Source organism: Choloepus didactylus, chromosome 18, assembly GCF_015220235.1.
Source record: "Choloepus didactylus isolate mChoDid1 chromosome 18, mChoDid1.pri, whole genome shotgun sequence".
Lineage (NCBI taxonomy): Eukaryota > Metazoa > Chordata > Mammalia > Pilosa > Megalonychidae > Choloepus > Choloepus didactylus.
The window spans coordinates 46,757,408-46,773,709 of NC_051324.1; the positions used below are offsets into that span (position 1 = coordinate 46,757,408).

General features: G+C 45.5%; 1 protein-coding gene across 3 annotated transcripts in view; it reads right to left on the reverse strand.

Annotated features, from left to right (window-relative positions):
• IGF2BP1 (insulin like growth factor 2 mRNA binding protein 1) overlaps window positions 1–16,055 on the reverse strand; it is a 38,939-nt gene extending 22,884 nt beyond the window's left edge. For all 3 annotated transcript variants that reach the window (XM_037809355.1, XM_037809354.1, XM_037809353.1), the window contains exons 1-2: window positions 15,881–16,055; window positions 14,678–14,738 (exon numbers count right to left, since the gene is read on the reverse strand). In XM_037809355.1, the coding sequence (XP_037665283.1) occupies window positions 14,678–14,738; window positions 15,881–16,055 (236 nt within the window). The remainder of the gene's footprint in view (window positions 1–14,677; window positions 14,739–15,880) is intronic.
• Between the last annotated feature and the right edge of the window lie 247 nt (window positions 16,056–16,302).

Sequence of the window (16,302 nt, forward strand, 5' to 3'; positions counted from 1 at the left end):
AATGACAGAGTGTTGGGGGACTGCAAGGAAAGGACAGCACTGGAATGCATCTGTGATGCCATGCACATGGTCTTTAAATGTATGTGGCACACACCCATTGTCCCATGCACATCCTTACTCCTGCACTAACATCAGGGATAAGAAGGAAGGAAAAGCAAGTCTCCATGAGCTCCTTTGGGGCTGAGCTCTTATTCCCTCTGTCTACCAGTTTCTTTGGATGGTTCATATCCACATGTAATTCCACACTTACATGGAGTCAGGGAAGAGGACCACGAGGGGTGGGAGGGAGGACCACTAAGACTTCTTACATGACACACACACACACACACACACACACACACACTAACCTGCCAGCAGGAAGTTCCAATTGAAGGAGATCAGATTCATGCATTGATGGCAGAAGAAGAGGGGTAAGCCTCTCAAGCCTGGGATAATCCTAAACAATCACCCTCACTTTATAGATGGAGAAGGAATGAGACATGCCAACTTCCAGGCAGGACTAGACCTCAGAACTCCTCCTAGATTTGTTTATGCTCATTTCACCAAACTTTGCTGTCTTCTTTCTGAAGAGAAGTATTAACACAGCAAAAGCTTGTATAGCACCTATGTCAGGAATAGGAAAAATGCCCATATTCTCTATGGCCAAGTGAGTGCCAAACGGCTTTTTTTAACTGCATGCGGCTCTAATTTAGGCACAGGATTTATACTGTAGAAGAGTTAACTGCCCTATAATACAGCAGGATGGCTGTCAGAGAGATTTGTTAGCAGGGTAGAGAGTAGTAACTAAAAGTTCTTATCTTCCAAATTTCCTCAAGGTCTAGGGATAGGCAAGGAAGCAAAGGGTTAACGTGGGAAGGGGCTAACTGGTTGCTTCAAATCTTAGTCATGAATGCATTGCTCAATTCACTCATCTTGGAAATAAACGGTTTGACACGAGTGCCCTACGCTTTTTCTTCTTGTGCATCTGGGCAGCACCAAAGACAGCCACAACAGAAACTCTGGGACAGCTGAGCTCTTTCTAGACAAATTCCAGGTACACCCCCCACCAACTATCTCCTCCCCTTGGTCTCTCTGCCTAGAATCTTGCTCTCCAACCTCAGAGTAGTTCCCTCTGTGGGAGCTGGCCATGTGGAGCTGTACAGTGTGAAGTGGGAGGAAAGGAAATCTTGGGGGTGGGGAGGTGTCAAGAAGAAACCATCAGAATAAACCTCAAGTGTGGGGACAGATGGAGAAGAGGTGTCCCAATGTAAGCAATGCAGCTGAGCCCTCCCAGTGGAGGCTGAGATGATGGTGGGGAAGAAATGAACCTCTGGGAACACTGATCACCATCCTACTCAGCCTGGCAATGAGAAGCATTTCCGGGATCTGTGGGGGTGGGGGTGGGGTGGGAAGGCTAATGTGTTCTGCACAAAGGGGAAGGCCAAGGGGACAGGAAGACCATTTCAGCCCCCAGCCTCACCGGAGAGGTTGGTTTAGCTCTCACCCCCCAGTGGAGACATCATCACCTCTCCAGAAAGCTTAAAGGCCAAAAGGTCTGGCACACCGGGGCCCAGGGACCTGGCTGAGGATGGAGCTGACTGCAGTGGAAGGCACTGTGGGGAGGTGACCTCGGAAATGGAGAGAGGTCGGGTCTCTCCTCAGGAGGGAACAGCATGCTTGGAGAGCCCAGCTCAAGACAAGGATTCTGAAGTGGAGCTCTCAGAAGCAAAGAAAAGGAAATGAAGCCAGCCTCAAAAGAAATCAGTCTTCTGCAGCTTACAACTCAGCACTGCAAAAAGAACCCTGTGAGAATCAGAGTAATCCATGGAATTGTTTAGTGCTCCCTGTGTGATGACGAGAATGTATCCCATTATACAAAAAATAACTTAATATATCCAATTAGTGGAAAGGAACTCTGGTTGAGTCCCTCCAATGCAAGGTTAACAACCTCAAGAAATTCACTGTCTTCTCCAATTGCCAAGGAAGACGTGCTGGCGGTCAGAAACTGATGGAAGCTGGGTGTTTATTTCTTCCGGTGGGGTAGTTCTTAATCAGAATAATTCTCCTCTGATAGGGATGCCCGCCCTGAGTTCTGACCAGGCTTGGGGCAGGAACAAAATGCCTTCTCCAAAGACGTCTTTCTTTCCCGCGCAAGGATTCTATCTGGGAAGGATTAAGGGCTGCTTCCAAGATGGTTCTCACCTATCCTTGGCCAGGAGGAGGGGAGAAGGTCTCTAACAGCCAAGGAGACCGAGGCCCGGAAACACAGCGTTTCACCGAGGAGAGAGGAAAGGGGGAGCACTCCGGGCAACTGAGGAGGAGAGGTGGCGGGGCGGCAGCAGCTGAGGGTGGGGGGAGGGCTGGCAGCAGCTGGGGGCGGGGGGGAGGGGCATCCTCATGAACGGGCAATTGAGAAGGTCTGAGCAGCTGAGAGGCCGCGGCTGGCGTCGGCCTGTGCCCCACGTGGGCCGCTGGCCCCTTCCCCCCAGCCCCTCTCACCTAACCCAGGGAAAGCTGAGCACTCCACCCTCCCATCCCAGCTGCTGGGTGGGCTGAGCTTTCAGGGTGCAAGGAGGGGGTCTGAGGATGCCCCCGGATACCCCCTCTGCTGCGGGGCTCGGCACAGTCTGGAATATTCAGCCCCTAGAGCCTCCTCAGTACCCCGAGCCTCACTCCGAGCCTGTCCTTCCGGGCCCAGCGGGCCCTTGGCTACCCGTGCAGGGCCCGGAGGGGGAGGGGACACGCACCAGGGGCGGCTGGATGGGGGTGGGGACAGGACTTTGCCCTTTGTCTCTCTCTCTCTCCTGAGCCACCGGCCGAAACCCGACCCCATCAACAGCGAACCAGGCAGCCAGCGAGGGGCAGGCTCCCCCTCCGGGGTCCTTTAGTAAATCCAGACCCGACCTCCCTGTGGTCAGGGCTGTGACTGAGGTGGTCCTGTGGGGGAGGGGGCTTCCCGCCTGCAAACGGGCCTGCAAGCATTTAAGTGGGAACGGGTTGGGGGTAGGAGGCCGGGAAGGGGCTGGAAGTGAGGCCGCAGAAGCTAGAGGGGAAAAAATGGCCCGGGAGGCAGCATTCCGTAGAGACCTCGGCTGGGCTGCGGGTGGAGGCAGGACTGCGCTGGGAGGCCTCCCACCGAGAAGGCAGGAACAGGCCTGGGAGTGGCCTGGGGTCCGAGGGCCCTGGGGAGAAAAGAACCCTCTCTTCCCAGGGCACGTCCTGACAGCACTGGAGGAGGCGCTAAGGGAAAGTTAGAATAGAGGAGTGGTACTCGCCCCCATGCAGAGTGGACGTTTATCTGGGGTGAGAATAACCTTCTTTGTCTGCCCTTTAGGGATACAGGGTGGGAAACTAAAGAAGACTGGAAAGCAATCTAAACCTGGGGACTGCGGGCCCTGTAGCCAGCTTTCTCAGGGTTGTCTGCAACTCCCCTCACCAATTAATGATAATTAGTAAGTCACATTTGCTTGGCACTTGAGAGTATTTTAAGAGTTTACAAAGTTAGTTTTTACACCCACACTCTCCTGTGAACCTGGAACAACCACAAGAAGTTGATTTGGGTCTCAAAACAACCACAGGAGATTGATATTTTTATTTCCATTCTGCAGGTCAAAAAACAGGTTCAGAGAGGTTCAGTGACTAGTCCAAGGTGACACTAGCCAGCAAGTGTCATCACATCGTGTGGCCTGCTCCTGTTTATCACAGCAAAAAAAGGTGTCTGGGTTCTTGCTCCTTAAAACCTATATGACTATGAATTATGATGCTGTATGCATGTAACAGAGGTCAACTCTTTGTCCTTTCCTGCTGGGAGGAGAGGGATAGGAGGGGAGTCGTTTCAATCCCTGCCCTTCCCCCCAACCTCCCATTTTCCTCTGGGTTGAACCCAAACAAAAGGAAGAAAGAAAAAAAAAAATCAGCCAAAGGTTCCAGCCCTGGTGCCTCCCCAGCAGTGCCAAAGAGTGAAGGCTCTGAGAACTTATCCAGCTTATTTCATGGTGTTTCTAGAGACAGGGAGGATTCAGGTGAGGAAATGGGGACCAGAAAAAGAGACACTGACCCCATCTCAGAGCTTACACAGCTGGGAAGGGACAGGCTGAGGTTTACACTGACTTCTAGCCCCACTCAGGGCCTTCACTTTGTCAGCTCCCTCACCATGGGTTATTTCATTCCAAGAGCAGTATTCCCATTTCCCACCTTAGCTGACAATACTAGTTAAGATTTTGACTCCCCTATCTCAATCTTCTTCAGAGCTCAGAGGGAAATACAATGCAAGGTAACGATGAAACACCTCAAGAGCAGGAAGAAGTAATTTCGGGCATGTTTTTATTTGCTGAGCTTATACTTCCCCAAAAACTCAAGAAAAGACTCAACTTCTCTGTGTGTTCACGGATCACCAGTTCCCACATTCTGATGCTCAGCCTTGGAGGTTTGAATCCCAGATCTACTGCCTACTGAAGGTAGGACCTTGGCTAAGTTACTGTAACCACTCAGAGCTTTAGTTTCTTCTGTGGAATGAAGATGATAATATTGGCAGGTTCTTATGTGGACTCAATGAAGTGACAGTACCTAACTCTGAGCTCTTTTAAGCCTCATCACCTCACCGTGCTCAGGGGCAAAAAGGATGCTCAATAAGGGAGATACACAGAAATGTCTACCCTATCTACATGAGGGCCTCATCATCTCTGTAACCTCTCCCCACTGCCTCTCCACTGGAATGCTGCTCCCGCTTTTCTACAATTTTCTTCCCACAGACATCTCCCTGTGGGTACACAATGCTCTCCCTAATCCACTCCTCTTTTTTTTTGCCTATCCTCCAAACCCCAGCTTAGCTCAAAGCCTCCCTCATCTATTTTAATTCCCCAGGTTGTGTGCCTCCCATTTTAGTGCATAATCTCTTGTGCTTTTTCTGGATTTAAAGTGAAAATGCTGGAGGGAAGGAACTTCGTCTTGTACCTCTTTTGTGCTGCTCCCTGTCTCTACCTCTGCCTCCCTTCCCCACCCTGAATAGAAGACCCAATAATGCTAAAAAAAACACCCAATAAATAATTTAAAATACTTCAGGGGAAAAGTCAAGCAAAGGCTTCCATTTTATATAGGATGAAGAGCTGACCACCATATGGGAAAAAGCAGAACTGGCAATGGTTAAAAAATGGCTAACATTCTGGCCATGGGATCTTTTTAAGACAGCAAAGGAGCTGGGGCTAGGCCCCAGTCCTCTTCCAGTTAGAAGTTTAAAAGAAATTATTCATTCAAGACGGCCTGTAAGCAGCAAGCGTTAAGAAAATGGGGGGGGGGGGGATATTATCTCATAGAGATAAATGAGGTTTGTGAAAATCATTCTATTCTACCCCCTGCCTACCCACCCACTCACCACCACTGCTCATTCTGAACAGGTATTACCCTATCCTATTCCAAAAAGCCAGCAGCAGAAACATCTCTGGATCATATAGTAATAAATCTCTGGAGAAAAACCCTGTAGATAAGACAACTTCAATCAGCTAGATTTTCCCTTCCTCTCTGACATTAAATAAGAAGGTGCTGGAGTAAAACACTCAACAAGAAGAATGAAGAAAATATTCTGAACTTTGCTGCTTCCCCAGCCAATATCCCATTACGTATTGTCCTTGCTCAACCAGAATACACTGGCAGCAGCCACCAACAACCACATCTCTCTCTGGGAAGGATCAGCCCTTTAATTTAGGATTCCATCTCCAAATCCTACCAAAACAACTAGTCTCTTTACAGTGAGGCTTTTCCTCCCAAGTAACTCAGAAACCTTGGAGAAGAAGTAGAATAAATATTTCTAACTCTGTATAGAAATCCCCAACAAGTTTACTCCACCCAATAGCCCCCACACTTGCGTTCCTGCCTCCCAACATTTTCTCCTCCTCAGAGTACCTAAGGGAAAGATGATGAGCCCCAAGCAGCCCCAAATGCCACCCCAGGAAGAGGCAACACATCATTCTGCATAAACTAATTGTAAAACCCTTTATAATAACTGATAAAAGTCACAAGCCTGTTGAATGGCTAAAAACCACATCCGGATTAGAAGCCCCTCCCCTCCCCACCCCATTAAGAGAAAGTTCAATCCTCATTGCCTGGTCTGAGTTCTTGAAAGGGGCTGTGCCCACATATAAGCACCTATTTTTATATATTAAAAAATACACCCATTTTTTTGGTATCTACATACAATATAATATTACTCAGCTGTAAAAAGGAATGAATTCCTGATACATGCGACAACACAGATGAACCTTGAAGACATTATGCTGAGTAAAATAAGACACAAAAGGACAAATATTGTATGATCTGTATGAAATAATGTGAATAAGCAGATTCAGGGTTAGACTCGAAAACACTGGTTACCAGGGGCTGGGATGGGAGTAGAGCATGGGGAGTTAATGCTGACTTTGTACAGAATTTCTATTTAGGTTGATTGTAAAGTTTTACATATGGATGGTGGCAGCAGTACATTAATCCAGTACGTTAACTACACTCACAGTTACTATGCATGTATGATTGGAAACATTGTAAAAACTGCAGCTACAATGGACTGTATAAGCATAAAGTATGTTACATGCAATCAGAATGTATACCTTTTAACAGCCTTGTATCAGTTATGGTATTTTATAGAATTTTCATTGGAAATCCAAATAAATATCAGTAGTAAACAAACAAACAAAAAAAGGGCAGGGAGGACTGAAGAGAGGAGGAGACGTAGCCATGAAGGTGGGTTCTCAGAACATCTGTGGCGACTGTTTCAAGGCCAAGGGACCAGGTAGAGAATGTGAGGCCTCTTTGGCTTTGCCCCTTAAAACGTTAAAGGATAAGACAATTTATGCGGTCACCTCTCAGGCATCCAGGGATCCCCAACTCCTGCATGCTTTGTTAAATTCTACAAGAACAGAACATGGAAACAAAGATACCCATCTCCCACCAGGTGGGGGAAGCTGCTTTCATTTTTTCCTTCCTCAGATCACAAGAGGACTCATATGGTCCCCTTAATCCTAGATCCTCACAACACCTCCCTCATCAAGATTCCTCATCCTGGATTCCTACAACCTGCCTCTTCACAATGTGGCTACCCTACATGCACCTTTGACAGTAGCCCTAAAGGGTGAAATTTCAGCTAGGAAACTGGCGTGAGTTCAGAACATCAACAAGAATAAATGGGTCATTTCCCCTAATGAATGAAGAATCAGTACAGTAGCCTTCTCCAGCATGCTTGCTCCCACCTCTCCAAGCCTTTTGTCTGAAAGGATGGGTAAGAGATGTGGCGAGGTCCACATCTGGGGAGCTCTAGGGATTGCCCTGGTGAACTTCATCTCCCTCCTCCACAGGTTGACTTTTCCTTTCAGCACACAGGTAGTTATCAAATCACCCTACACACAGACCCCCTTCAACATGCCTATCCATCATTGTTTCATATAAAATACATACCAAAATCACATAAGTATAAACACACTAACCCACTACTTATATGCCTCAAGCTGCCACACACACAGTCCCACAGACAGAACGTCTATACACTTGATCAGTTCTGATTCTCATGGAACTAAGCAGGGCAGAGAACTTTAAAGCATCAAAGGAGAACCAAGACTAACCAGGGCAAGACTAACCAGGGAAGAAGACAGAAAGGTCAGTGTATAAAATAAAATAATAATAAAAACAGCAACAATAGCAAATGCATACTACTATTATGCATGATTTTACAGTAAAAACAGAAATTGAGGCTTAAGGAGGGTAAGTCATTTTCCAGTGTTTCCCAGTTATTTATCACCTGACTCCAAAGCTCATGCTTTTAAACTCTTAACTATCCTGAGGAAGACTGTCTCTCCAGACCCCTGTAGAGTGAGGGACCCAGGCTGGGTCATAAGACTTTATGACATAATAGAGCTTCCTCCCTTCTTGAGAATTACTTCCCCTCCCCAACTCCTCTGGCCAAACTCAGACCCCACAAATGACCTTCACACATAAGAACAATTAAAAAAAAAAAAAAATTTCCGCATTCTCTCTTTCAAATGGCCCTTTAAAGATTCTAACTATTTCCAATCAATTAAACTACCCAATCAAATTTCACTCCAACTTAGCATTTTCAATTTCAAGTAGCCAAAATGTCTAGATGACTAATTTTTTAACTGAAATGAAGTCAATGAAGAACAAAACTGAAGTTCTCCTTACCCCTCTCTTCCTAAGAAAATGGTGGGGGGGGGGGGTTGACTGCACACCCCCCACTTCTGTCTTCCTAAGAGCAATCTTCACAATTCTCCCCTAACTGGGGAAAATTCCCACCCATCCCGAGTGCCTTCCATCCACCAAAATGCCACTTGTCTAGTGATCAGACTTGTCCTTGGGGGTTTTGAAAATATCTGCACAGTGCAGTCAAAAATTCTTTCAATCATTCAGCTGTGTGCTCTGTACTTCATTCAAAACAGTTCACTGATGGCCAGGCCAGCCATGCTCTGTGCTCTCTGCTACATGAACAGAACATCAGATTCCTACAATAGGACTGCTTTTCTGGTGGTGTCTGTTCTACATGCAGTTACATTTCAGTGTGTTGCAATCAGGTTTTCTCTAACTATATTAAAATTATGAGGTCCAGACCTACTTTTCCTCTGTGATTTAACCTGTAACCAACACACATTTTCTTTCAGCTATGTTTAGTGTGAAAGCTTGTTTCAGCCTGTTGTTCCTTCATTCCTCAACTATTTATTGCAAACCTACTGTGCTGAAAAGGTAGGAAGCAGGTCTTACAAGCTGGCTCTGCAATAAATTTCAATACTAGGATTATCCCTTCCCACCCACTTAAAAATATATATCCCTGTTGAACAAAACCTGAGGGGACAGCCACACTCGACTAGAATGGTGTTACCAAAATGGGAACTGAACATCTTCTCACTGACAAAGTTTCCTGGCAATGGTGGGTGTTACCACAGGAGCTACTTGTATAATCATTTTCTAGCCAAACCAAACTTTTATCAGTAACCAAGTAAGCATGCACTTTCTTGAGTGCATTTTTTTTGTGGAGACTAGTTTTTTGTGTGTGTTTGTTTTGACAGGCATTTAAAAGGATATGGGGGAGGGGAGGAGATGTGCTCAGTGGCTGAGACCCTGGGAAAGATCCTCAAAGCCTCACCAGGGCCAATTGGAGGACCTATTGTCCATTTTTTGCAACAAAATAAAATCGACGTAGAGTACCTCTGGTTACTATTATTCCCTCTGCTACTGTTTCTATCAGCCTCTGGAGCATGGGGAAAGATGGTCCATTTTCCAAGGATATCAGATTATTTGGCACTGTTAACCTTCAAATTTCTATTTGCCATGGCCAAAGGGCCCCAGCTACCGGAAGAGGGCAAGAGCCTGCTACATACACCTTCATTTTTCTCTCCACCTCTCTCATCCTTTTATTTTCCTCTTCCCACTCTCTTCCTCTCTCCGCTGACTTCTTTCCCTTCACTTTTACCCACTGGCCTTCTGCCTCTGCTTAGAATGGAAAGGTCTTAAGACAGCCCAGATACTGAAAAGACGGACAGAGGCGGGGAGGACCCTCCACGTGGGGAAGGCCCGGAGTGGGGGGGGGGGTGCCTGGAGGTTCCAAGGACTAAGACCCTAAGACCAGGCTGTTTATTAGCGCGCTGCAGCCTGGTGTCTTGGGGGCCCCCCGAAAAAGGAGGTCCTTGGAGACCCAGGCATGCGGATGTTCTCGGTCCCGGGCTTGTTAAAAGGAGGAAGGCAGGCCGCTCCACCGCAGAGCGGGCAGAGATTGCGAGGCTGGGACTTGGACCGGGAAGGACCAGGGCAGTAGGGCGGACGCGAGCTCTCCAGGAAGCGCCTCCAGCGCCGCCGCGACTTTTTTTTTTTTTTTTTTGAAAAAGGGAAGAGAAGGCAGGCAACTCAAAGCAAAAACAGTCTTGACTGTCGCTAAATCTACCACCCCTCCTCTAAACCTGGACTCTCCGACCCCCTCTCCAATGGGGAGCTCTAAGCCTCCAGCCGCTCTTTTAAAAGGGAGGCCAGAGATCCAACCCCACCCCCATCCCTCTCTCTTTTTTTTTTTTACCCCTGTCTGGAATTTCCAACCCAAGACTAACTTGTCTGATTTCTCAAGTCTCCCCTGCTGCTTTTTACCTCCCCTTTTCTCTCCCTAACACTCCCATCCCAAAATCTAAGCTGCTGTTTCTGGAAGACATTAGCCACATTTTTTTAAATCTTTGAAAAAGACGGGGAACGAAGACTGAATTTAAATGCTTAACGGCTGGAAAACTGTCTGTTCTTCAAATGCCTTTGGTTCATACATTTCATTATAACGACACCATCACCACTACTACCCTCCTCCCACAAAAATCCAATAGCCAATAAGTATGTCTTCAACACAAAATCTCTGAACTTCAACAAGTAATACTTGCTGTTCTCTTTTTAAACTCCACCAAGCAGACTTGAAGTCTTTTTTTTTTCAATATTTTAAAATTGTACACTTATTTTCTCAATGATATCTGTCAACTGGCTGTTTTGCTTTAAAGTATAGAATAAACTCTTAAAAATTAAACCTTGAAAGTACCCACGCACATAACATACATTAAAATGATTATATATTAAGGTAACTTAGAAGACTAGAAGCTCAGAACTTTTGAATCTCAATTCTTCCAGTTGCTATTGTCATATTTTTCCTCTCTAAAACATAATTATAAGAAGAAATGTTTTGCTTTTTCCACCAAAAGCTATGCCATTAAAACTTTTTTTGGAACAGTTAACTATATTTTGAAAAAAAAATGAGTGAATGTAATTACAATTCTTCCTTCTTTACTAAAAAGTTCTCTATTTGGGAACCATTAGAGTAAAATTTCATCTTCCTCCTTTGGGTCATAAAATAAGGGAAACAACTCTTCCAAGTGACAAATACCACTGTCCTTAGGAAAGCCTCATCTTAAAATACTGACCAGCAAATAACAGTTAGGGATTTCTCTAGCAGTGACTAAAACTTGTTTATGAATTTTTAAAATTTAATTTCTAGGTGGAAATGAAAATGTGGAGAGTCAACCCTGACTTTCATCTTTCCTCCCAACTGCAGAAAAATTTAGGATTCAACTTTTTTTCACTTATTTAATCTAACCAAATATTAGTAAAAAAAAGCCTTTTTACTAAAAGTGTCATAAACTGTTTCTACTTTAAACTTACTTGTTGGATACTGGTCAGATGTATCTTTCACCTTATATGAGTTGTTAACTTTCTCTTTGATTTGGATACTCCACTACAACCACTAAAGTAAAAGTGCCTGAAAATCTCCTCACCCTGATACTTTTCACTTCCCTGTTTTTTTTTAACTCCCTTCATTCATTTTTAGCCCCTAACTAGCTTTTTTTTCATTAAAGGCAAACCCCATTTCTAAAAGCAAATTTTAGCTTGTTTTGAAGCATTTAGTGAAACAATTATTTCTTCAATGCCAACAAATCTTTTTAATACTAAAATTAAAAATATTTTTGCCACTACAAGACATCCCCTTCACAAAGATTTTTAAAGCTATTAACTTCAGTAAAAGAATAAACTGTAAAATAGAATTAAGTTTGAACAATTTCTCTTCTAAGAAGTTCTCACACTTGAAGATTATGAGGACTAATTTTAGTTTTTTTAATAGTAGGAAATTTTGAGGGGGCGGGGAATGTCAGCCTCCCTCATTTTAAGTCAATTTAAGAGAAAAAAAAGCCAACCATTGGCCTGCCTAAAGAAATCACCTTAGAACTCAAACTTGAACACATTTCAGAGAAATAACAGTGCATCTCTTCGATTTTTTTTCTTAATTAACAGAAACACATTTTGATCACACCAGTTTACGCCGAGTATGTTATCTTAAGATTAAATTCCTCAAGAAAAAGGCACCCATGGTGGCAAATGTAACAAAAGTTTAAGCAGACAACCTTAACTACTCTTAAACCTCTCAAAATAAAACACATATACAAACTCTGTCTGTAACTGTTTGAAAAATGTTTTCGGTTTTTCTCCTTTGTCCCAATATTTGGCAGTGAATATACACAAATTCTCAACAAAAAGCCCAAACTATTAACTAAAATTCCAATACTTATGACTAGGAGGGGGTTTGGGAAGGTAATCTCAGAGAACTTTAATTTTGCCATTTAAAAAACTCATATTAATTGCAATTTTCAGTTTAAATGTATACTGTTCAGTCTCTTGGGTTCTAGAAAAGGTACAAATTCTATTTATCAAATAGATACCAAGTTAGACCAAAAACAGGTAAATGCTGCAATAACCTATTTTTCATTTGATTCCCCCCTCTTTGGGATTTTCATGAAGCTCCTAGAAATTTTTTTAAAATCATAATTTACTTAGAACTGAGTGCATCAAGTGGAGCTCTACTTTAAATAGTGAATTTCTCTTAAGAAAAACCCAAAATGTGTATGTGTAGTTGTTCATTTTGCTTAGAATATATTAGTCTTAGTTAATTAACTAGTTCCTCTTATATATATCCATGAGACTGAAAAAACCTCTAACAAACCAACTGAAGAAATATTTTTGAGACAGGCTGAAAACACACCACACCACATGCTTCCTCAAAGAGCACAAATGATAGAGCAAACTGACTTAAAAACAAACTCTCTTTTTAAGTCCCAAGACTGCAAAAATTGATTCATTCTAGAAAAACGAAGTGCCTTCTCGCCAACACCCCACAAAGGAAAATAAAACAAAACTGATTCAATGTTTGGGCTCAACAATTATTTCAGGAAGGGGGGGGGGGCGGCAAACACAGAAAGACCTAATTTAATATGGGTGTAGAGAGGGAGATATTTTACACAATCTTTTCACAAACCCCAACGCCATTCCAACTCAAAAAGAGACCACAGTAATGCATTTTGAAGGAAACAAGCCTAGAAATGGCTTGAAAGCAAGCAGATGGCTTAGGGAAAAAGATCCATAAATACACCACACCATGAAAATTAAAATATAAATGTTTTGAATTCCATTTCATCACATTTGGTATTCTCCTGCTTTTCATTTCATTCCCTTTAAAATTTAAACCATCCTCAAGAGCAAAAGAAAAAATTTCCAAATGTCAGAATTCCAGTTATTCTGCATATTTCTTATCAACACATTTCAAACGTGTTTTAAATTCAAACGAGTTCGTCTCAATAAATCCACTGGTGTCAGTGTATATATGTTTCTCTTACTCCCAACTCCAGGAAATATTTCAAAATAATAAATAAGACCTCTTCCTTCCAATTTTATTGCATCTTTACTTCCAATTCTAATTGCCTTTCCAGTAACAGAGAATTTCAAGCACTTGAGGTTAAATCACAAGTTCTATAAACATAGTAGCATGCTATATTGATCATCTATAGATACAGCAGTTCCAAGTTACTTAAATACCTCAAACTAAACCATTGAACAGATTTTTGGCTCAAGTTAACTTCCTAGCTCTTCTTAACCCCCTCCCCCAATAAAAAAGCAGTCATCCACTTCCCATCCAGGAAAGACTAGCAATTATTCTGAAATGGAGCAAGTTTCCAGTTGAAATCAGAGGAGGGAAAGACTCCAAGATTTCCTGGGGGCTGCTTCCAACTAACAACATAAGGAAAACTGCACTGTCAACATGTTTAAAGGCTGATTTGAGAAAGCAAAAAGATTCTGCCCTTATACTTCCTTGCCACAGTTCAATATTAAAAGATTTGGAAGCCAACATGAGCTGGATTTGGGGGAAATGTGATGGAGGTACCCCACTTTGCAAGAGATGATAGAGGATATTGGAAAACACCACCACCACGCACACACACACACACACACACACACACACGCACACACGCGCACACGCGCACACACACACACACACACACACACACGCACGCACGCGCGCACGCGCGCACACACACACACACACACACACACACACACACACACACACACACACACACACACACACACACACACACACACACACACACCATTCATCCTGGGAGTTCTAGGCCCTCCAAAGAGCCCAGCTCACAGCCTCAACACAAAGCTCTCACCCAGATGGTCCCTAGTAACAATGGACTGAAGGAGTGAGGGAGGGGGCTTGAAAAGGATCCGTACAGACAAATCATATTCTTTGGAAAATCCAGTGAGGGGTGTGTGTGTGTATGTGTGAGTGACTGAGAGTAGGGTCTGTTTAAAAAAAAAAAAAATGTCTTTTGCCTGTTGCAGAAATATAAAGTAAGCACAAACATAAGGGTATTCTTTTGGGGAGCAGGAAGCTCATTTTATTGCCCCTAGGGAGTACAAGAAGACACCCTCCCCCAAACCACTTAAGAATTATGATGAGGGAAGGGGGCAAGGACGGGAAAAAGGAAATAAAGCCTGCTTAGAAGTTGCAGCATTTGCCTTGAGTCTGAACTCAAGCTTTTGCACAAAAAAACAGCCCCCACATTGAGCAAACTCCACGAGAATTCTCCCCTTCCCATTATTTTTTTATTTCCTTTTAATTCCCCAAGTAACATCTTTTAGCCCACCGTAGTCCCAACTTATTTTTTGTTTTACAAGCTGTAAACCACCCATTCTACAAGATCTTGGCCAATCTTCCTTCCCTGCCCCCAACATCCGGAGTTGGGAGTGAGAAGGCCAGTAATGGGTTTCTTCCACTGGAGACGCTATGGACCCCTGATCCGAGCCTCTCGGCCTCCAGGACGGCCCCCAGAGAAGAACTCTTCCCTACCTTTGCTTTTTGGGGACAGAGTGCTCAATCTCTAGGCGTTTTCCTTGAAGTTCTACTTTTCCTAAAGATTAAAAAAACAACACACATTAATATGAGAGATTTAACAGAGGTGGGGGTGGAAAGAGGAAGGAAAAGACGCTAGGATGATTCAGGAGTTACTGGGTTTCGAGATCTTCCTAGGAATCCAGAAGTGGATCTCGCTGCTGGATAGGAAAACGTTGCTCTGGGAATTGTGGGATCTATAAATTCGTAATATTTTCTCAATCTTTGTTTTGTTTTCTCACTGAGGCTAGCTGTGTTGTGGATTGCACGGGAGCCCCATCTGGGAACAGTGCGAGGGCATCTGTGTGGGCTCGCCGCCTACACGACCCCCAGATATGGGGAGAAGTGGCCAGAAGGGAAAGATCTCCCTGTTTCTTGGGGTGTGAGCAGGGGGGCGGGGCGCGGGTGCAGAATGAAACTTTATTTTTCTGTTCAACCAGGGAGAAGAGCTTCGGGCGGAGGGGTGGTCACCTGTCGGGGCTCGTCGGGGAGGCGAGGGCCTGGGGAAGCACTGCTGAGCCCCGCGAGGTCCCTCGCTGCCGCGGCGCGCGCCTCTCGGCCCAGCCTCGGCGTCTCGGGAAGCAGCATGGCGACCCTGCGCCGCCGCCGCCGCGCCACGCCGCTCACGCCCCACTTTCAAATCAAAATGGCTCAAGTCCCAGGGCCTGGGCGGGAGGCGGAACCCCCTTCCTCCCAGCCCTGCCCGAAGGCTGCGGGCCGTACGGAAACCTGGGGCACCAGAGACCACGCAGGGACCCCTTCTCTGTTTGGAAAGGCCTAGGACGCAGGGGAGGAACTGGAGGTGTTCAAACTGAGGGGCCGTCGAGTGGCGGCTAGGGAGGAGAGGGACCTGGAAATACCGTCCAGACAGGGGTCGCCTCACTGCCGCTAAATGGGGGCTCCTGCCCGGTCGAGAGAGTTTGAAGGAATCACCGTACTAAAGCCCCCAACTTCTTATCTCGAGCTGGGAGAAAGGGGTGAGGCCATCCCGAATATTTCTGCAGCAGGAGAACGAGGTGGGTCGAGGGTGGGTCCTGGGGGCCAAGCCACGCAGGCCGGGACGGGGTGTAGGGGAGCTGGCGGGCAAGCAAAGAGAAGGTGCAGGTCTCGGCCGTTAGGGATTTCGGTGGTGTTTTTTCTGGGAGGTGGGTGAGTTCTTACCAGAGAAAGTTTCGATGGCCTTCATCGCCCAATGCTCGTCGGGGCAGTCCACGAAGGCGTAGCCGGATTTGACCAAGAACTGGCCGCTGTAGGAGATCTTGTGCTCCGCAAACACTTTCTCCAAGTCGGCGGGGGTCACGCCCTCGTTGAGGTTGCCTATGTAAAGCTTGTTCATGGTGGCGGTCTCGGGGCAGGACGCGGTCTCCGGCAAGGCCAAACCGAGCGGGTGCGGGCGGCGAGCCTCCTAGGCCGAGAGATGCGGAGACCCGCGGCCGGAACGCAAACTTTCTTTGCACCCCACCCTTAAGTTGTCGGGAGCCCAAGGCGGGGAGGACGCCTGAGGGCGAGGAAGGGCGCGGGAGACTGCAGAGAGAGCCCGGGAGAAGTGTCCGCAGCGCGATCCGAGGCGGAGGACGCGGCGG